General features: G+C 34.3%; 2 protein-coding genes across 2 annotated transcripts in view; one reads left to right on the top strand and one right to left on the bottom strand.

The window, feature by feature from the left end:
* The window catches only part of LOC131776962 (GPALPP motifs-containing protein 1), a 4,343-nt gene extending 1,129 nt beyond the window's left edge, over window positions 1-3,214 (top strand). Inside the window, exons 4-8 of the mRNA XM_059093208.2 lie at window positions 1,386-1,452; window positions 1,648-1,736; window positions 1,950-2,063; window positions 2,311-2,370; window positions 2,546-3,214. Coding sequence (XP_058949191.1) covers window positions 1,386-1,452; window positions 1,648-1,736; window positions 1,950-2,063; window positions 2,311-2,370; window positions 2,546-2,707 — 492 coding nt within the window. The 3' untranslated portion in view covers window positions 2,708-3,214. The remainder of the gene's footprint in view (window positions 1-1,385; window positions 1,453-1,647; window positions 1,737-1,949; window positions 2,064-2,310; window positions 2,371-2,545) is intronic.
* A 40-nt stretch (window positions 3,215-3,254) lies between these two features.
* LOC131776865 (ras GTPase-activating protein 3) lies at window positions 3,255-17,953 on the bottom strand. The gene is made up of 26 exons (XM_059093104.2): window positions 17,847-17,953; window positions 17,664-17,781; window positions 15,709-15,817; window positions 14,502-14,677; window positions 13,909-14,001; window positions 13,700-13,772; window positions 13,531-13,565; window positions 13,356-13,407; window positions 13,070-13,119; window positions 12,771-12,927; window positions 12,592-12,690; window positions 12,134-12,183; window positions 11,823-11,937; window positions 11,543-11,617; window positions 11,025-11,148; window positions 10,400-10,506; window positions 9,796-9,873; window positions 9,604-9,684; window positions 8,993-9,066; window positions 8,675-8,864; window positions 8,207-8,277; window positions 7,795-7,884; window positions 7,636-7,683; window positions 7,145-7,251; window positions 6,212-6,380; window positions 3,255-5,829 (listed from the first exon to the last, which is right to left on the bottom strand). Exons 1-26 carry the CDS (start codon window positions 17,905-17,907, stop codon window positions 5,766-5,768), a joined length of 2,466 nt encoding a protein of 821 aa, XP_058949087.1. The 5' UTR covers window positions 17,908-17,953; the 3' UTR covers window positions 3,255-5,765.
* Window positions 17,954-18,006: the final 53 nt, after the last annotated feature.

The following is an 18,006-nucleotide window of genomic DNA, read 5'->3' as shown; positions in this document are numbered from 1 at the left end:
ATCCCCCCCAGAAAGTAGCAAGATAAAGTTTTTTAAATTGTATACCATATACCTTTAATTTGTTGATCAATAGTCAAAATTTTAATGTACAATAATATGTTTGTGCAGCGTCTTAAATTGTTCATGATAAGGCCCTTTAATTTACAACAAGGGGAAGCTTTATGCCACCATTCATCCTTGACATCAGTTCACTGATGATGTGATGTAAGAACTAACCCAGTATAATTTTGTATTAACAACAGGAACATTTCTTCAAATTGAAATTGAAAGCTCTAAATAGTTTTTGTCAATTAACACAAACATGTTTCTTCCAATTAAATGACACTGAGATACTGGTACAGGGTACAGACTAGAAGGCAACAGTGCATCATGCAGTACAATTGAAGCAGTTTAGCTTTCCTCCTCTGAGTCAGTGAAGAACTCGATCTCCTCTATATCGGCTGATTCACCCATGTGGTAGTCCGGTAAACCATCGATATTTATTTCACTGTCCCTGCTACTGGAAATGGGTGGTGAAATTCTGCATTTCAGAAATGAACAGATAACTGTGTCTTTCAGCCGGCACGAGGTCTCTTTCCATGCTATACCCACCCATTTTGTAAAAAGCACACACTGATCACCAGCAGTCACTTTTCCCCGTCATAAAGCACTGGATTTACGGACAAGTGTTCTATGGCTCGCCTATCAACACTTTTCTTAAATTCCACATTAAATGTAACATTGACTATTTATCATTGCTACCTTCTTTTTATGAAACACAATCTATACATAAGGAATGCAGATAAAATGTTGTTCTTTTTTTAATTTTATGTTCATTGTTTATTTTGGAAAAAAAAAAAGCTCACGCCAGCTCTATTTGTAAACTATTTTTGTTCCCCAAAAGTAACAACCCCCTGAAAGTAGCAACCCCCAAAGGTAGCAACCTCCAAAGGCTGCCAATTCCGAAAGTAATGAAGGTCACTACTATCAGAACTCTACGGTATCAACACAGTTGATAATACTAAGTCACCCTGTTATACTCTCCTAACAATGCAGCACTGCAGTCTTGCAAAAAAGGGAAGGAACCTAAGACTGTTCCCTTTTGTGTGGGCATGTCTGTCTCCTATAAAAAGGCAATCAGTTTGTGTCTTTTTTTTTTAAGTTTGCATCCTGAGCTCTGTCAGATTGGTCAATATACATTTCTGAGTTTCACAGTAACGCAGTATGTGTTTTTGTTTGTCTTGTTTGTCTTGCACCTCCTGTCTACTTTTAGGTCCCTTTTGCCACCCTCCCCATCTCCTTTTTCCTTGTCCTTTTTCCTTGTGCCTTCTCCCTCCTTCTACATATGGCCCCCAATAGTGAATAAAGTGAACTGCTGTTTAAAAGTTTAAAAATCAATTTTACAGAAAGATGCAAAACCTAAGCGAGAGACTTGGATGACAGAGCTGCCTCCAGACTTAAGCAAGAATTTTGGTGGGTTAGTTTGACTTTGCTTATAATTAATTATGACAGTCTACTGCATTTTGTCAATGTTAAAGTTCTTGGCTTGGTGGGAAACCTTGGTTTATGTTGGACAGTGCAAAATTTTCTTACACAAGTTTCTTTTTTTATAATAGATGCAACATAATTTTGTTCTAATTTCATCCCTTGGTTTATTTTTGCCTTCAGGTTTGGGGCCCCGTAAGTTCCGTGCTCGTGCTGTTGAAGTAGGTGATCAGTCAGTTTGGACAGACACTCCAGCAGACAAGGCCAGGAAGGTACAGGAGTTATTTATAATTTACTTTCCAACATTTAAGTCTTAACAATCTACTTACTTACACCTGTGCCTGATGAGCCCTGTAGATTTATTTTAAATAGAGTGTTGCAAAGAGTGGTTTAAGGTAGAACTAAAGCTCATATGTTGGAGTTGATCATGGATGTGTGGGGCAGGGGAAACATGATTTTTAGTCAGTTGGTTGTTCATCTTACAGTCAAAGGAGGGTAACAGAGGATCAAAAAGAGGTGGTGATGATGATGAACCTGTCAGGACTCCATGGGAAATCACAAGGGATCAACAGATGACCAAGCAAGTGGAAAGTCACAATGTGAGTGGTGACATGTTGGTGAATTTTGTAATTGTTATGTTCACATTGTAGTTTATTCAATCATTTCTCCTGTTGCCAATTTTTCTGAGTTTGATATAAGCATTTGAATCAGAAGCTAAGGAAAGTCTGCAATATCTTATAAGTATTTATTCACACAGTCACAGGGTCAATGGACTATCAAAAAGATTCCTTTGAAGCAATTGCAGTTGCGGGTACATAAACTAATTGTTGTACTGTTTACATTCAGAAGCGGCACAGGGGAGAATCCTTGATGGATATGCATACAAAGAAAATTGAAAAACAAAAGGTGAGTGAAAATACTTCAAAATGGTGCAATTATCACTTGTGCCTGTTTTTTGAATAACAAGAACCACAGAAAATTGATAGCAGTAAAGTGATGTCTAATTCTTGATCTATGTTATATTTCTGAAGTAAGTTTCATTTTATTTTGAATCTTTTCACATTCCTCCATGATTTGATAGAAGGAAGATAAAGACAAGCCTGTTGAACGAAGACCATTTGATCGAGACCAGGACTTAAACTTACCAAAAATGACTGGCGAGCAAAAGAAATCTGTCATCCAGAAGTCCAAGGAACTTGGATCTAGGTTTCAACATTCCAGAAGTGGTTCCTCCTTCCTCTGAGAGGCGTAGGAACCAATATCAAGGTCTTACTGCCCATCAACCATTCAGTGTACTTATTGATGAAAGCCATAAGGTCATGATCTGAACAACACAGTTTAAGTATTGCTTGTAACAAAATACTCCTGGATGAAGTGAGATATTCTGAGAGTAACTAAATTTTGTATACTGGGGTCCAACGCAGTATCTTACATCACGTACAACTGCTTCATTAGAATTATCATTTTTTTTCTAAATGTGGGTGTGGACCTCTCACACATTTAAAAATTTCCAATTTCCAAGCTAGTTCACACTCTCTGTTTGCACCACTGATGCTTCCAGCAGTTTCCAACCCACACATGTTTAAAACTTGCACGTTTCCTTTGGGCATGGTATATTCCTTTGTGTTTATACCAATTAGTATTCTGAGCAGCAACTGTACATTCAAGTTGCATTTTGCTTTCACTTTAATTTAAACAAAAATTGTTAAAAAGTATCTTTTAAAACCACAAATGTTGTCTCTTCTTGATTAAAATAATATGTCTACAAAAAAATCACACAATGAAATGACTCCATTTTAACTTGTTTTATTTTCAATTGTTTGGGGGCAACTGTACTTAACTTTTGTCTAAGTTAGATGTAACGGGTTAGTTTTCATACTCTATATAAAATTAACATAACAAACCAATTAAAAGGAGATTATTACAAACACACATCTTGCTCTATGGTACATGTCATGAATTTTTAATTCAATACCAGAACGAAAAACTTTGTGAAAATCATAATGGAAAATTGTGTCATCATTTAAATACAAAAAAATTCATTGCATTTTACCTCTCAATCCCTAGATCAAAATCAGTAATTCTCCCCACTAGCTAATTGACATTTCCTTGTAAATTAGGCAGTGTTACATACAATAGTCTTTCCATTCTCATAAACTTACTACTGTATGTTTTGAATTTTTTTGGGAGAAGTTACATGTTAATATCTTGTGGTAGTGAATGAATTTAAAAACTCACATATGAAGAAATACATCATCTGTTATTCCCCAGAGCCAGCGACACACCTGGTGATTTTATCACCATAATTGGCTTATAAAGTGTGTCACTGGCTTTAGGAAAACTAACATGTAGTGGATGATTTTTAGGACCAGGGTGTGATTTGTGAAACTGTGATAAGTTTAGGACAAACCAGTGTGAAAGTGTCGTGTCTGTTGCACAACTGCGTTTACTCAGACAAGATTCTTGGCGTAAATGCCACTGAATGAACAGGAGTTCATCATTAGGGAGTCATGTGGTGAGAAGCTGGATTGACCATTGAAATTTTTACTGCTTATTATCAAGTGGTTAAATAAAACCAAGAGCTGGTTTTACCAGCAAAACTTTATAAATAACATACTGGTCCAATCTAAACAAAAATAATTTGCATCTACATGCATAAAATTTCAAATAGTTTACATCGATATGACTTGAAAATCTAACATATAGGTATATTACAAAAATAAAGCAATACAATGAAGCAACATCTAAATTTGAAGTATTAAATCATTAATGAGCAGCCAAAAATGCAATTCAACTCTTAGAAACATCTAAAAGTCAGAAAGGATCACAGAACTAAACAAACGATAAGTTCCACAGATATGAGAGTGGCTTCAACACTTGAAGGAATAACAGAGTAACAGTGTGTGTGTGTGTTATTTATTTTTTAAAGAATTATTCTAAAAACCAAACTCAAAACAGAATGAAAACAAAAAGACAATAACAAACAGACTGAAATATAAAAAAAAAGAAAAGGAAAAAGGGATGTGACATTGTTTGAGTTATGCTTCACTCATGATCATGAAGAAAATGTAGAGGACTAGAATGAATGCAGAGTAAAAGAGCCCAAGGAAAAAAATATTTTGGCATGAAAGACCTCCGCATTTCATCTTGTTAAAACAGATCTCCACCAATTATAGTACAGCCTTCAGTTTTAAGCCAATCTCACCCATGACTAACTGTTCAATTTTGTGCACACCCCTTGTAACCATTCAATGGGGCTTACTTTCAAAGACACAGTTTTCATGACAAAATATCCAGAACCAGCACTGTTTATGGTAATCAGTTTCACTATTGTGTATGTTAAGTTTATGACTGGCTGGGAATCTTTTGAAAATGTGGGAACCCCAATTGAATTTTTGTCTTAAAAAGAGAGAGGGCAAGTGCTTCTTTTTTTACTACCAGAGTATTGCACCTGTATCTGAAGTAAAATATTCCTTTGAATACCTTCCAAGATCAAACTCAATTTGTTTGGTATGCTATTATACAATTATCTGTTGCGAGTTCTAACATGAAAACAGTCCTTCGAAGCACAGACTTGTGCTAAATTGATGAGGACTTAAGAGTTTTCTTAAAAGTTAGCTTCCTGGCCCCTCTCAAAAAAAAATTAATTGGATCAACTTCTCTGAGAAATTAAACAGTGTTTGCATAACATTTCAAATAACCCATAAATAGTAAAATAATTTTTCTTAATTAGGTAAACATAAAATACCCCATACTCCTAAACTTAATTTTTCTACTATTTTTACCCTTAGAAATGACTGCAAAGAAAATTATTTTCCCTCTAAGTTTTTTCACATTTTTCTACAAATCGCAATACCACATAAAAGAAACAACTACCAAATTAAAAAAGCCACCACATCACACTAGAAAGAGAAAGATAACAAATACACTTGTTTGCTGTAAGTCTGAAGGATGTAAATTCAACTTAAAAAATATAATTATAAAATTATAAACTTAGATTACTAAATAAAATGCAGAGTTTAAGCTCTTTGTTCTGAAAATCAGTACACTCAGGTGATGTTGTTGTAAAGGGTCAAACAAAAATGAAATCTCACTTAAATAAAAAATTTAATAACAGCAACCTACGTTCTCTTCCTGAGGCATCCTGACTAATTTCCTTAGGAGAATTTATCCAGTATGCGAGTTTGCATTTTATACAGAGAAGAAGGAAGTCTTTATGGATTGCACTTCAAGAAGTAACCACTATGACAGAAGCATTACAATCTAACACTTCTACACACTTTATATACAAACATTGACTACTATAAGATCAAATGACGTCTAAATGGATCAGGAGATTCTTGAGTTGGACCCCAGGGGCACTTCCTGAAAGAGGAACAAAAAAAATAAGAAACAGTATCTGTAAAGATAATCCAGATTCCCATTGACAATCAATGCATAATTGCATGGGAGTTTTGGAATAGAGCTTGTTAAAAAGATACAATGTTTCGATATGCCATAACATCATTGTCAAGTGAAAATTATTAAAAATACTGCTATGTTTGTAATTGTGTTTGTAGAGTGTCAAAGACTTAGCATGTTCCATGTATATGTGTTTAGTTTGTAACAGTGTGATAGTAAAAATAGAGTAAAAATGAAGGAGGTTTCAGTGCATCAGGTGGCCCCTTTTGTTTCTCCCTAGTTTTTTTTTTTTAATTCACGCAAAGGACTCTGCTGGAAAAAAGGGACTGCTTGTAGTCTGACTTACTTGCTGCCATGTCTGGTCAGCCTGTGTGTTATTTTCCTATGCTGTTTGTGTTCTTGTTCTAAGCTGATGATATGTGAACGGATGTCATTAATGGTTTCCAGTTTCTGTTTCCACATCTCCTGGGTTGTTCCTTCAACAGTGCAGTTTTCACTTTGACTCTCACATTCAACTGGATGAGAAAAAAATAGTTTCAGAGATGAAAACTATGTAACAAATTCTAATTATCTTTTGTGGTACACAAAAAGAGGTGACTGCCATGGTATTTTGTATGAAAACATTGACATATTATCTGGAAACAGATGAAGAGAAGAAACAAACCCATCAGCTGAGGTTTGTTCTTCAAGTTGGTTTAAATGTAAGTTCTTGTCACTAATTTACCATGAAACATGTAAGAACTAGAAAGAGGAATTACAAATCAGATCTTCTTATTGGATTGTTTCAGTTTAGTTTCACTTATGTGATTGGTTGAGAAAACTTGCACCATCCTCTCAATCAGTCAGATTGGAAACACTGTAAATTTGTGGACCAATAAAGGAAACATATTGCAAAATTAATGAGACGGAGGAAAACCACATGGCAGACAGAAAACCAAAAACTGCTAGATATTAATGCATTAGTTGTTCCAAGAGACTAATTCCAAAAGTAACAATGTGAGATTGGTCAATGTCAAAAATTAGGCATTAAGCAAGAGATATTCTGTGAGTGGAGACAAAACAGATAAAAATATTGAATACAAGGTGTATTAAGTGAACATAAACTCAGGGGTGAATAAAAATTGTGGATTTTGATGAAAACAATGAATGAGATTGAGCATGTTCAAGTACACAGTGGAAGTACTCATCAGTCATTGATGTTTAAATAAAGCTTGACTAATTTAATTAATCACACAAAAAAGAAAAAGGAAAAAACAAAAAAACACAAGGAGTAACTTACCTTGCAATTCATCCAACTTTTCCAAGTTTATTAAAAACAGTGAGTGTATTCTTTCAATCTCCCGATCACAGTCAATAGCTACATTTACACATTTAGGTTGAGGCACTCTAAACAAAGAGAAATGGAAAATTTGATTTTATAATAACTATTAAAGAACATTTTATAGGTAAAATTATCATCAACATTGGCTGGAAACAAGGATATGTTTTTGAACAAGGAGAAACTGTATCAATTTTATCTAAACTAAGCTGCCAACAGTAACATTATTACTTTAACAGAAGTTGTACCAATAGGAAACCTTGTTAAGCACATCTGAATTGGGGCCATCACAATTAGTTGAGAATTGCAAACTTTGATTACAATGATTGGTCCTCTTAGACAAAATACCATAATTTTAACTGTCATAGTTTCTACAAGGATATATAAATAAATAAATAATAGTATAGTGACAATAAATGCACTCTCACTAAAGTCTACACAGAATTGCTTACTCTGTTATAGCTGCACATCCTGGTGCTTTTTCTGCCCGCTCTTTGCAGCTGAAAGAGTAGCAAAAATAAATTTATACTATAACAATGAGTCACAGAATTTTATTCTCCTGTAACATGTTACCTCCTAAAAGAGTTACAAATAGAAACTCTTGTTCTTACCACAGCCATTTACCACATACAAATGCTTCAGGATGATATTTCTTAACTCTGTGTGGGTTGCTTTGACATACTTTACGCAGTGCACGAGTCCTAAAAATACATGAAGAAGAGAATCAGTAATAAAATAAATGAATAAATAAATAAAAGATAATTTTGATCTTAGCAGTGTAACTTCATCAGGGTGGCTTTGTCAACTTTTTTCCAAGATAAATTGAGATTCTGATTGTCAGATGGTATAGAGGGAGGAAATCCTGATAACTGGCTGAAAACCCTCCACCAAACAACCTGTCAATTCCTGCTTCCCCCAGCCACTCTGTGATACTTTCTTATATTCTGATTGGCTGATACAATCACCTTGGTTTTGATTCAACAAAACTCAATCTAAATGGGCTAAATCTGTTTATTTCCTTACCATTCCCTTTCCTCTACTGTGTTGCTTGCCTGTACATACAATTGTCTATCGGGCTGTATTATTTGTACCATCTGAGTAAGTAGAATAGCAAAAAGGTTCAGGAAGAGCTGAGGCAATGTGAAACAGGCAGCAGGAAAGGATCGCTTGGGATATGTGTACACTATAGCATGTTTTGACATTTAATAGGTTGTTCCTTAGTCAACCAAAAGAAAGAAAAGGCAAGGTGCCACATGACAAAAAAAAAGCATTGCAAGCCAATTATTAATAAAGTGTCCTTAAAAAGATATTAAGTAACAGGTGAAAGTAATTTAATGTCGAAGCATTGCCAAGTCTTTTCCACAGCATTAAAACACAAAATTACAGACAGCTTTAAAGGATTACAAACTAAGACAGTTCAGGACGAGGACAACAAAGAACAAAATCAAACAGCAAACAAGGCAAAACATTGAGAAAATAAAACAAACCTACCAGTTTTAGGTGAAAAGAGTCCTCGCCCAAACTTTCTGCTCCCAAGATATCACAGACAGGTATGTGACCTACAACTGGCTTAGTTTTGTCCTTTGAGTATGAAAGGCCTTTGTTGGTTAAAACAAAGAACCTCTTCCTAAAATTTTTGAAACCTAGTCTACTTCGCCCTTGAGCTCTCTTTATTAACATCCTGATGAAATAATAAAGAACAGTAATCAATAAAAGCACCAAATACAGCTTACTCCTATAGAAACTATCATTTCAATCAGTGAAAGACAGAATGAGAAATATTATATTTCTGACATCTACATCACTCACCCTTCCTTGAGAACAATTGTTGAGTCTACAGGTAGTCCTTGTGCTCTGCTGGGCGAGGAAATGATCTCTAAGAACTGAAACAATTGCAGAACAAGTTTACATATCATATACACAGCAAGCATCTTATCACTTAACACTACAAACTGGTGTTTTAATTTTCTGAGCTGTCCATTTTGATTTTGGCAAAAGTGGAAGCTTTCTGAATCCAAGATAATAACCACACATTTTCTGATTACTGGTATGTGTCTAATACTCACTCACTCGCTGAAAAATACACACTACAAAAAGGTTTGCAACAATGTTAAGTTTACCAAAAACTCTATATTTTTACATTCTTATTAGGTATTGACTTCTATTCTAAAAGAGAATGAATTCTGAGATGAATCATAGAGTATTGTAGCCATTTCTTTTTTTAAATACCCAAAAGACTCAATGTTGATTTCAATCAATATAAACATGTTCCAGCCAGGCTCTCAGTCAGCAAAAACAAGCAAAAGAGAGGGTCAGCAAAAAATGGCACTATCCCCTGACCTTTGCACAGGCTGGTAAACACCAAACATGAAAAACACACCTTATACACTAGATACCCCATAAACAAACACAAAACTTACTCTTTTGACAGCAGTGATATGTTCCTGATCAAGAATAACTGACTTCAACGTTTCCATGTAAGGTTCCTTTACCTGTCCACACTGTTCCATATCATGATAAATAAAAACAAAAAAATATGCAGAAAAATTTCAAATTTGATTCAGCTCTATAAAAAAATTGATGGAAATGGACAGTCAAGTAAATGTACCTACCAGCACAGAGCTCACAACATTTCCTAAACTCTGGATAGCTTTGGAAATAAGTGTAAGTGTCCTAGCTGTTTGTGCATCCTGTTATATCAAGAGAGAATAAAGTTGATGTAATTAAATTCTTTACATGTATCTAAAAATGGTGCTTAAAACTTGAATGAAAAAATTATTGAGTACTGGAGATGTTAGTTGAAGCTTCTTAGAAGAATAAGCAGTTTTGGGATTTAAACTGCTGCTACAGTTTGACTCTTTAACTTCCATGTGCGTGACCAAGACAGAATTTCTCCTTACACTATCAATACAATATTAACCAGATAAGTAATGAGAATACAGAAAGATATCAATTTGGAGATAGGTAGTTGATCCAATACTAAATTCTCTGAACTAACATTATAAGAATTGTATGGTTGACAGTAAGGAGAATGACAAATGGCAGTATCTGAGCAACTGTGCACCTACCCCTCTCTTAACTCAACAACAGTCAATTGATGACAAGTAGGGGTCGCTGTTGGATTAGGGGATGGGTAGGTGTGCAGTTGCATAGGTACTGACATTGATCGTTAAATTGCTATTTTGTCAATTAGATTTAAGATCACAAATTACTCACTGGGTGCTCATTCCTCATCTGAAATAATTTAGGGTTTAAAATAGCAGGTGCAAAGAATCTCAGGAACACAAATCCACTCACTGATGTGTAACACACATCTTCATCACCTAAATCAAGGCAAAACAAAACACATGCATGTTCATGGAAAATCAATTAACTGCACAGATAATTATAAAGAAAATAAATACATTTTCCAGCTCCATTAATTTATCCTACAGAGCTTGAAACAATGCCTGGTTAACGGCAATGTCCAATCAAATATAGATTTTTTTTTCTAGTTAACTCCTTGGATGCCACACATTATTTTTGTCCAGTTGCTTAGGCACAAAAAGAAGAATTTAATTCTGAGCTAAGTTCAGGTTTTAAACAAAGCTAAGTCACTCTTACAGCATTGAGTTCAGGACTGCATGCATGTACAACTAAAGCATGGTAAATAGACTTGATGTCATGGATATTTGTCAAGTCTAAAATGGGTTTAACCAAACAACTTGACTGGTGCCAGCCAGGAAATTATTTTGAGCATTGTCCTGTCTATCATGTGGGTCATTCATTTTTCTGTTCCTCCATCTGGAGCCTTTCATAGTAGACAAATTCATATTAATTAGTTACAATGAAGACCAATTACTTGGGAATTTTCGGACAGCTGCTTCTCTAATGGTGTGAAATACTTGACACATTACAGTTGGACATGCCATGGCAGAACATGTGATAGCTGCAAATAATCTATTTACATAGCTCCGCAGATGAACCTGCATTAAAAAAAACAAGACAAAAAACAATCACATCATAATTAACGCTGCATGTTTTTTTTGTGCAAAGTGATATGAAACACATTCACAAAGGGTTCTACCAAAGAGCTGGCAGCTGACAAACTATACCACTGAGTTTCTTTGCAAGGTTTTTCCTGGTTGCCAGGAATACACAACACTTGAACACATTGACAGCCAGCAAAACTTAACACTTTCCCAAGAGTTTATATCAACTATCCATACAGTTTGCCATACATTTTTTAGAGTTTCAGCTCTGAGAATTCTGCCATCAGTTAACAGTGATTATAATGTGAGATAATTATCAAGTGTTCATCACCTGCTGTCAACAAACAAGACAGAAAAGTAAAAACTAAAGAACCTCTCAATAACTCACCAAATTTCCCTCAAGTGATTCCCCTTCTCTCAGCTTAGCTGGGTCAATTTCACATCTTTTGTGGTCATCATAAATCTAAACAAAGTAGCAAAATTCATTTATATTCAGCACACACTGCTGGCCATTCTCACAAATACTGCACATATATTTTTCTCTTGTTGTAAAAAAAGTATGTAGTGTACTTTTCAGGCCAACAAGGCCTTACATGTATGAGGGATTTTATGGAATAAGCGCAAGATTATATTGAATTTTAATTTTCTAAACACAGCAATGAACTCACTTCATCTATGAGGCATTTAATGGTGTCATGAAGATAATACATGCCAGCATGCTTCATGAACTCATCAACAGACTTGGTTGCTACAGAATTGCCTCGGAAAAGTGTATTGGAATCTCTGAAAACAAAATGAAAAAAAAAATCTTTGTAAGAAAAAGCTGCATTCATGTAAATCAGTTTAATATCAGATGATGCTTTATTATGGCCTGTCTGGCCATGTTCAGCAATACTATAAAAAACCATACTGAAAGCTGATATGTCACATCCTCTGCTCAAATTGACCTTTCAATCTAAGAACAAGTCATAGTACTCACTTCGTACTTTGGACTTCATGATCTACAACCAGCTTTATAAAATCTACAACCTAAAAGGAACCAATGCAAAAAAACACAAAATCAAACAAACATAAAGAAATAAAAGAACACAAAAGAGACAAGGGAAAAAAGTAGTTTCACAGTATGGCTGCAGGTACATCTATGTGCTTACCAAAGAATGCACATGATAGTAACAACAGATTTAACTGAGACATGTGTAATGTATCTGCATCAAGAAAACTTCATATTTGCAGTGTTCTCCTTTTCAGGCAGTAGCCAATAGAAGCCAATAAAAGCTACCACCTCTTATAAACTGCCAAAGATGGTTTGAAATTATTTAAAATTTTATTTACCTGAAATTTCTTTTACCTGTTGTGCTTAAAGTAAGGGAGAACACTGCATTTGTCTACACTGTTAATTCAAATCTCACTGTGAAAGAAACAACAACAAAAGCTCACCTGATTATGGTGGGAAAAAACTCTGACAAGAGACTTTGCCACAGTAGCCTTATCCTTAATTATATCACCTAGAATGTGGGCTGCAGTTGTCTGTACATCCTAATGAATGAAAAGATACAGTATTTACATAATGAACTTTGTATTTCAACACACAAAATTCAACATGCCCTTCCCTTTACCTGCCCATCCTTAATAGCCAAAATTGTTTCCCTCAGTGGTTCATAAAAACTTGAAGGAAATACATGATCTTGAGTGTGAGTCACTCTGAGCCTTAATGAGCCTATATCTTGTTTAACTGGAGGGTCATTCTTCTCTTCACGAGGTCCGAGCCAGTACCTTAGAAGAAAAATAGAAATATAATTTTAATAAAAAACCAGCATTTCTCCTGCTAAAAAAACACGACATCTTAAGTGTGATATCTACAGGTAATTTAAAATATTAAATGAAAAAATAACTTCAATCAATGAAAAGTACCCACCATCCTTCATGCATTGAAGACAAATCACATTTACTAAGAGGAACCCTGACCTAGAGTATATGAGAAATTGACATGTAATGCATTCAGCAATAACTCTTATCATAAAAAAAAATATATAATATTGTGAAGAAAAGAACTACTGGTATATACTGATCAAAACTCATTAACTATGAAATACATCATATATCACCAACTTAGCCAAAATAGAAATTTAATAAAAGACTGAAGCACTCTAGGAGTTAGAGGAACATCCTTTGAACCAAAAGTCATTTTAATTGCCACTTACTTCTCCTAAGAAGATATCTTCCCCTATAAGACTGGCACTCCAGGCAGTGCACCTAAGGATATTCAAAGATCAAGAGTATACTTTTGAACTTGCCTTCACCAAGTAGTTTTTAATTAATTCAAAAAGAAAAAATAAATCCATAATTGACACAAATTGAATTTAAGTCAAGGCACACCTCAAAACCAAACTTTCAACATCATCATCAGGTATCTATACAGAAAAAGAAATTTAAAATTAAGTTTTTGATCAATATGGTTTCAAACCTTTGACACCATGGCTTTGACAAAGGACAATGGGAAAATTACCTATGTATGATAACTACGAATCAAAGCATTTACACATACTTCAAAGAGAAATGATTCTTCAAATTTTGGATTCAATGTTCTTTTCTTTACTTTGGTCTTCTTAGGCTCTGACCTTTAGAGAAAAATGTAAAATTATCAAAATAATTTGTAAAAGATCCAGCTCTGGATACAGATCTTAAGAAGAGCTGTTTTTTCTATAGTTAATGATCTCTGCTACCAAATAAATTATTAAGTGACTTTAAATTTACCTTGAGACAGGGCGTTGGCAGGTGATACTGACATACGGATCAGAAAATGTGCCATTTCCATTACACCCATACAAGTCAGTACATTCCACCACCCTAGAAACGAACAAACAAACAAAAGGAATGATAAGTATTGCAAATACAGCCAAGAATATCAGCCTCCTAGGCATGGTTACTGCAAGAGTAGGTTACCAGTCATTAGTGAGTGAAAATTTTCATTCTTTCTGGAAATATTCTTTAATTTGTCCATGATTTAACATAACTAATAATCAGCAACAAAGGAAAATTTTAAATAAATTAACTGGTTTAAAAATTCTATATCCAAGAAAGACGCAAAAAAACATACAATGCACAATTTTCAACATCAAAGGACTACATAATTAAACTTTTAAAAAATTCATTAGGGTATTGAACAGAACTCAGTGCTCTTTTTTTCAAGCAGTAACAGGTAAATCCATCACCTGTAGTACCTTTAATACTGCCTAAAATTGCTTGGAATTCTAGCTCTACTGGTTTAAAAATTTCTTTTAACCTTTCATGCTTAAAATAAGGGAGAACACTGATTACTGATTTCATGTTTACATAAAAACACGTACTTAATACTTAGTTTGGGTGTGCTAGAGAATTCATCATCATCAGTGTCAGGTATAAATTCATAATGCTTGATTTCTATATGTATTCTTCCTTGAACTTCTGTGTCAGGTTCAACATGAACCAAAGGAAACCATGTATCTGAGGGATAGTTATGAACACATCCTTTCTTAATTGCAACCTGAAAAAGAATTACCAGCAACATTGTTAAGGCAGAGCCTCATGGTTCTCTGGGGGAGATTTTCCCTATTGGTCTTGTAGATGAGCTTGGGTGGCCTAATAAATATTTTTCTGTTCAAATGGGAAATTTCTTTATAGCCACTGGGCTGATATTTCTATTCCAAAACTGTACGAGGACTAGATAATTCAACTTGAGAGCATTCCAAATTAATAAAATGTGACTTTTGAAGTTCCATACCTTTTACCAAGAGAGCATTAATATGGGAAATAACTAAAAAAGTTCTCGATATTGTGTCTAATGATAAGTTTCTCAACAGATTTCCAGTTTCAAAATCTGAGGACACAGTGAAACTCCTGATTGTTTGGGATTTTGCCAACTTGTGAAAACCAGTCTTAGAGACAGTTTGATCTCACTGTGATAACAGTCTCTACATTTCCTTTGTTCACAATCACGCATTCACAATCAGATTAATGATGAATGTGAGCACAGCTAACAGTGTAACCAGAGCTGGGTGGTGTGATCACAACTGGCCAGGTGCTGGTTGTTTGAAGGTTAGATAACGTTATCCGCTGGATAAATCTCTATCCGGTGGATAGTGTAGTATGTTTTGCTATCATTTACCTGCTGGATAGCAATTTATCTGTTAGATAACGTTATGCAACCTTTATACAACTGGGCCTAGTTGAATACAAATTTATATACCTGTAATGTACCTTACCATGAAAGTACTAAATTAATAGTTGTACATCCTTTTTTAACCCTTTCACTCCCACAAGTGAGCAAGACAGAATTTCTCCTTACAATACTAATACAATATCAAGCAGGTAGGTGATGTGAATAGAGATGAATATCAATCATGGGATTATTAGTTGATCCAATAACAAATTCTCTGAACTAACATTATAAGAATTGTTTGGCAGATAGTAAGGAGAATTACTAATTAGATCTTGGGAGTGAAAGGGTTAATATGCCCTTACATGTGAAATGTACTGATATAATTTTTTCTTAACATTTGAATCACACTAACTTACCTTTCCTAAAACTGTATCCTTTCCTATAAGATCAGTGTCAAATAGATAAAAACATAATGTCCTAAAGTCTCTTGGAACTTCAAAATGTACATCTTCACCAAAAAAAGGGCTGTAGAAAAGAAAAAAAAAAGAAGAAAATGTCACACATTTATAACACAGAGAAAATACAATTGATCTGTTTTGGATGGTTTTCTTGAGAGCCAAGGCATGATTAAGTTTAACAGATAAAATAAGTGAAAATGAATATGAAATCATTTGTTTGTTTGTTTGTTATTTTTTAGAAAAATTGTATTCAAATGGAAAATCATCTTATTTCCTTCCTTTCGCATATGTTTTTGAAAATTGCTGGCGATCCTTGTAACCTGATTGGGCCATAAATGAGCCATTTGTTGATAAATCCAACTATTTTGACCAACCAGTCAAATTTCAATAAAGTAATATAAACATAAATTGCATTCATTTATTTTCTTTCATCTCTTTTTTCTAATGAATCAGAACGTAATTAATTGGTACTGACTGAAGTCCACTATTTCTTGATTAAGAAAAAAATCATTTCAACGTGAAGGTAAAATAGTAACAATGAAACTTCTTGCCACATAACTTTGGATGGTAATCATACTTGTGATTTTCATCAGAACTATTACTTTGTGCTCTCTACATTCTAAAATGATGTATCCTGTTTTAGCTTAAGTTGCACCCCACATGCTCCAATTTATTTATAGCTACATCTGCATCCAGAGAGTGTATTGAACCACATATTATTCAAAATCTCATGTTAAAAACCTTGAGCAAAAAAAAAAGATTTTCAAGTTGCAGAGTTTGATCAAATGTGATCTCTATTCACTCGTCCTGGCCCATGTAACATCTAGGCATGATTTCCCAATCTTTCCAGTATTAAATCAATTATTCATACTTTTTGCAACATAAGATTCAGGATATCAATAGCAGGTTATCACCTTAAGAAAAATGATTCTTTCAGTAATTACCTCTCATTAATAAATTAAATAGCATAGTGAGATATTTCACAAATTAAATTTTGCATACGCTATAGAAACCTCGATTTTACTTGATACATGTACAGGAATTTTAACCGTTAGCTTAAACGAATTAAAAGAAAAGCAAATGTTTGAATAATTTGACAGATACAACATAATATGGAAAATCCTACAACCAATTAGCGAGAAATGACAAAATTGACACGTTCCCTAAACCTTAAAAATTAATGAACACTTGTAACAAAAATAAAACAATACACTCGAATTTGAAGAGTAAAATAAATTATACAGGAAAAGAGTATAGCAACTCTCAGTTACAAAACTACAATCAAACATTAACTTGCGTGTTGTTGTTATAAGGAAAGAAATAAGCCATTTCAAAATTTTCACGCTCAAGTAATTTCTTCATTGAGCAGAAAACGGGCCGGCGCTGATTGTATAATGATGCGAAAAGCGACGATTCAGGAACGATATTTATCAAACAAACTTGAACAGTATTATTTTCTTTTTGAGTTGGTCTAGAGTATTTCTGATTAATATGCCACTCTCTCAAACTAGTCGCTAAATGCAAGCGTAAATCAAATAAGTTTCTGCCACTAAATGACGTATTGGGTTCCCTATTTTTCACGATCATGAAAAAACCCTCTGTTTTTTTTTTCCACAATACAAGATGCAGGTCTTAATTTTTTTATATTCAAATGGTTATTTAGACAGCAATGCAAATGAAATTTCCGTGTGGAGACAAGACTTGCAAAAAACCAACCGTGCCAGAGTAAATCGTGCGTGAACTCTAACAGAAAAATTTCCTTGTACGGAATAAAAAAACAGATCAATGCTAAATATTTCACTGAAAACGCGCACGAGCCCCAGCCTTTGAATGGGAAATAATAATTAGAGGTTCTGTGAAATATTTAAAGTACAACGGTGCGAAGTAACTGCAATATTCATATGGCAACTCACCATAAACTTTTTTCTACCGTTGAGGTTCTAAATACTTCTTCTTGATCAAGTGTGACAACACAATAACAGTTTCGCGAATATCTTGGCTCTTTTCTCGCTGGAAGATTTTTTGCCTCACCTGAAAAATCACACAGATAATGGAGAGCAATTCTCGAGAGAATTCCCGCAATATTTTGAACCTACCTATTCTTATTTTGAGAGTTTCTTCAATGCGTACATCACACAAGTTTACACCAGCCGCCATGTCGAAGCCATCCTTGTCACATGATCCCAAAATGTAAATTTTGATTGGATAGTGGCTTCCGGTAACAACTTGATTTAATTTCCGGTGTAGTATTTCTTT

Source organism: Pocillopora verrucosa, chromosome 6 (genome assembly GCF_036669915.1).
Source record: "Pocillopora verrucosa isolate sample1 chromosome 6, ASM3666991v2, whole genome shotgun sequence".
In the NCBI taxonomy this organism is placed as follows: domain Eukaryota; kingdom Metazoa; phylum Cnidaria; class Anthozoa; order Scleractinia; family Pocilloporidae; genus Pocillopora; species Pocillopora verrucosa.
The sequence above is the reverse complement of the archived record's forward strand: the minus strand, read 5'-3'. Positions and strand labels throughout refer to the sequence as shown.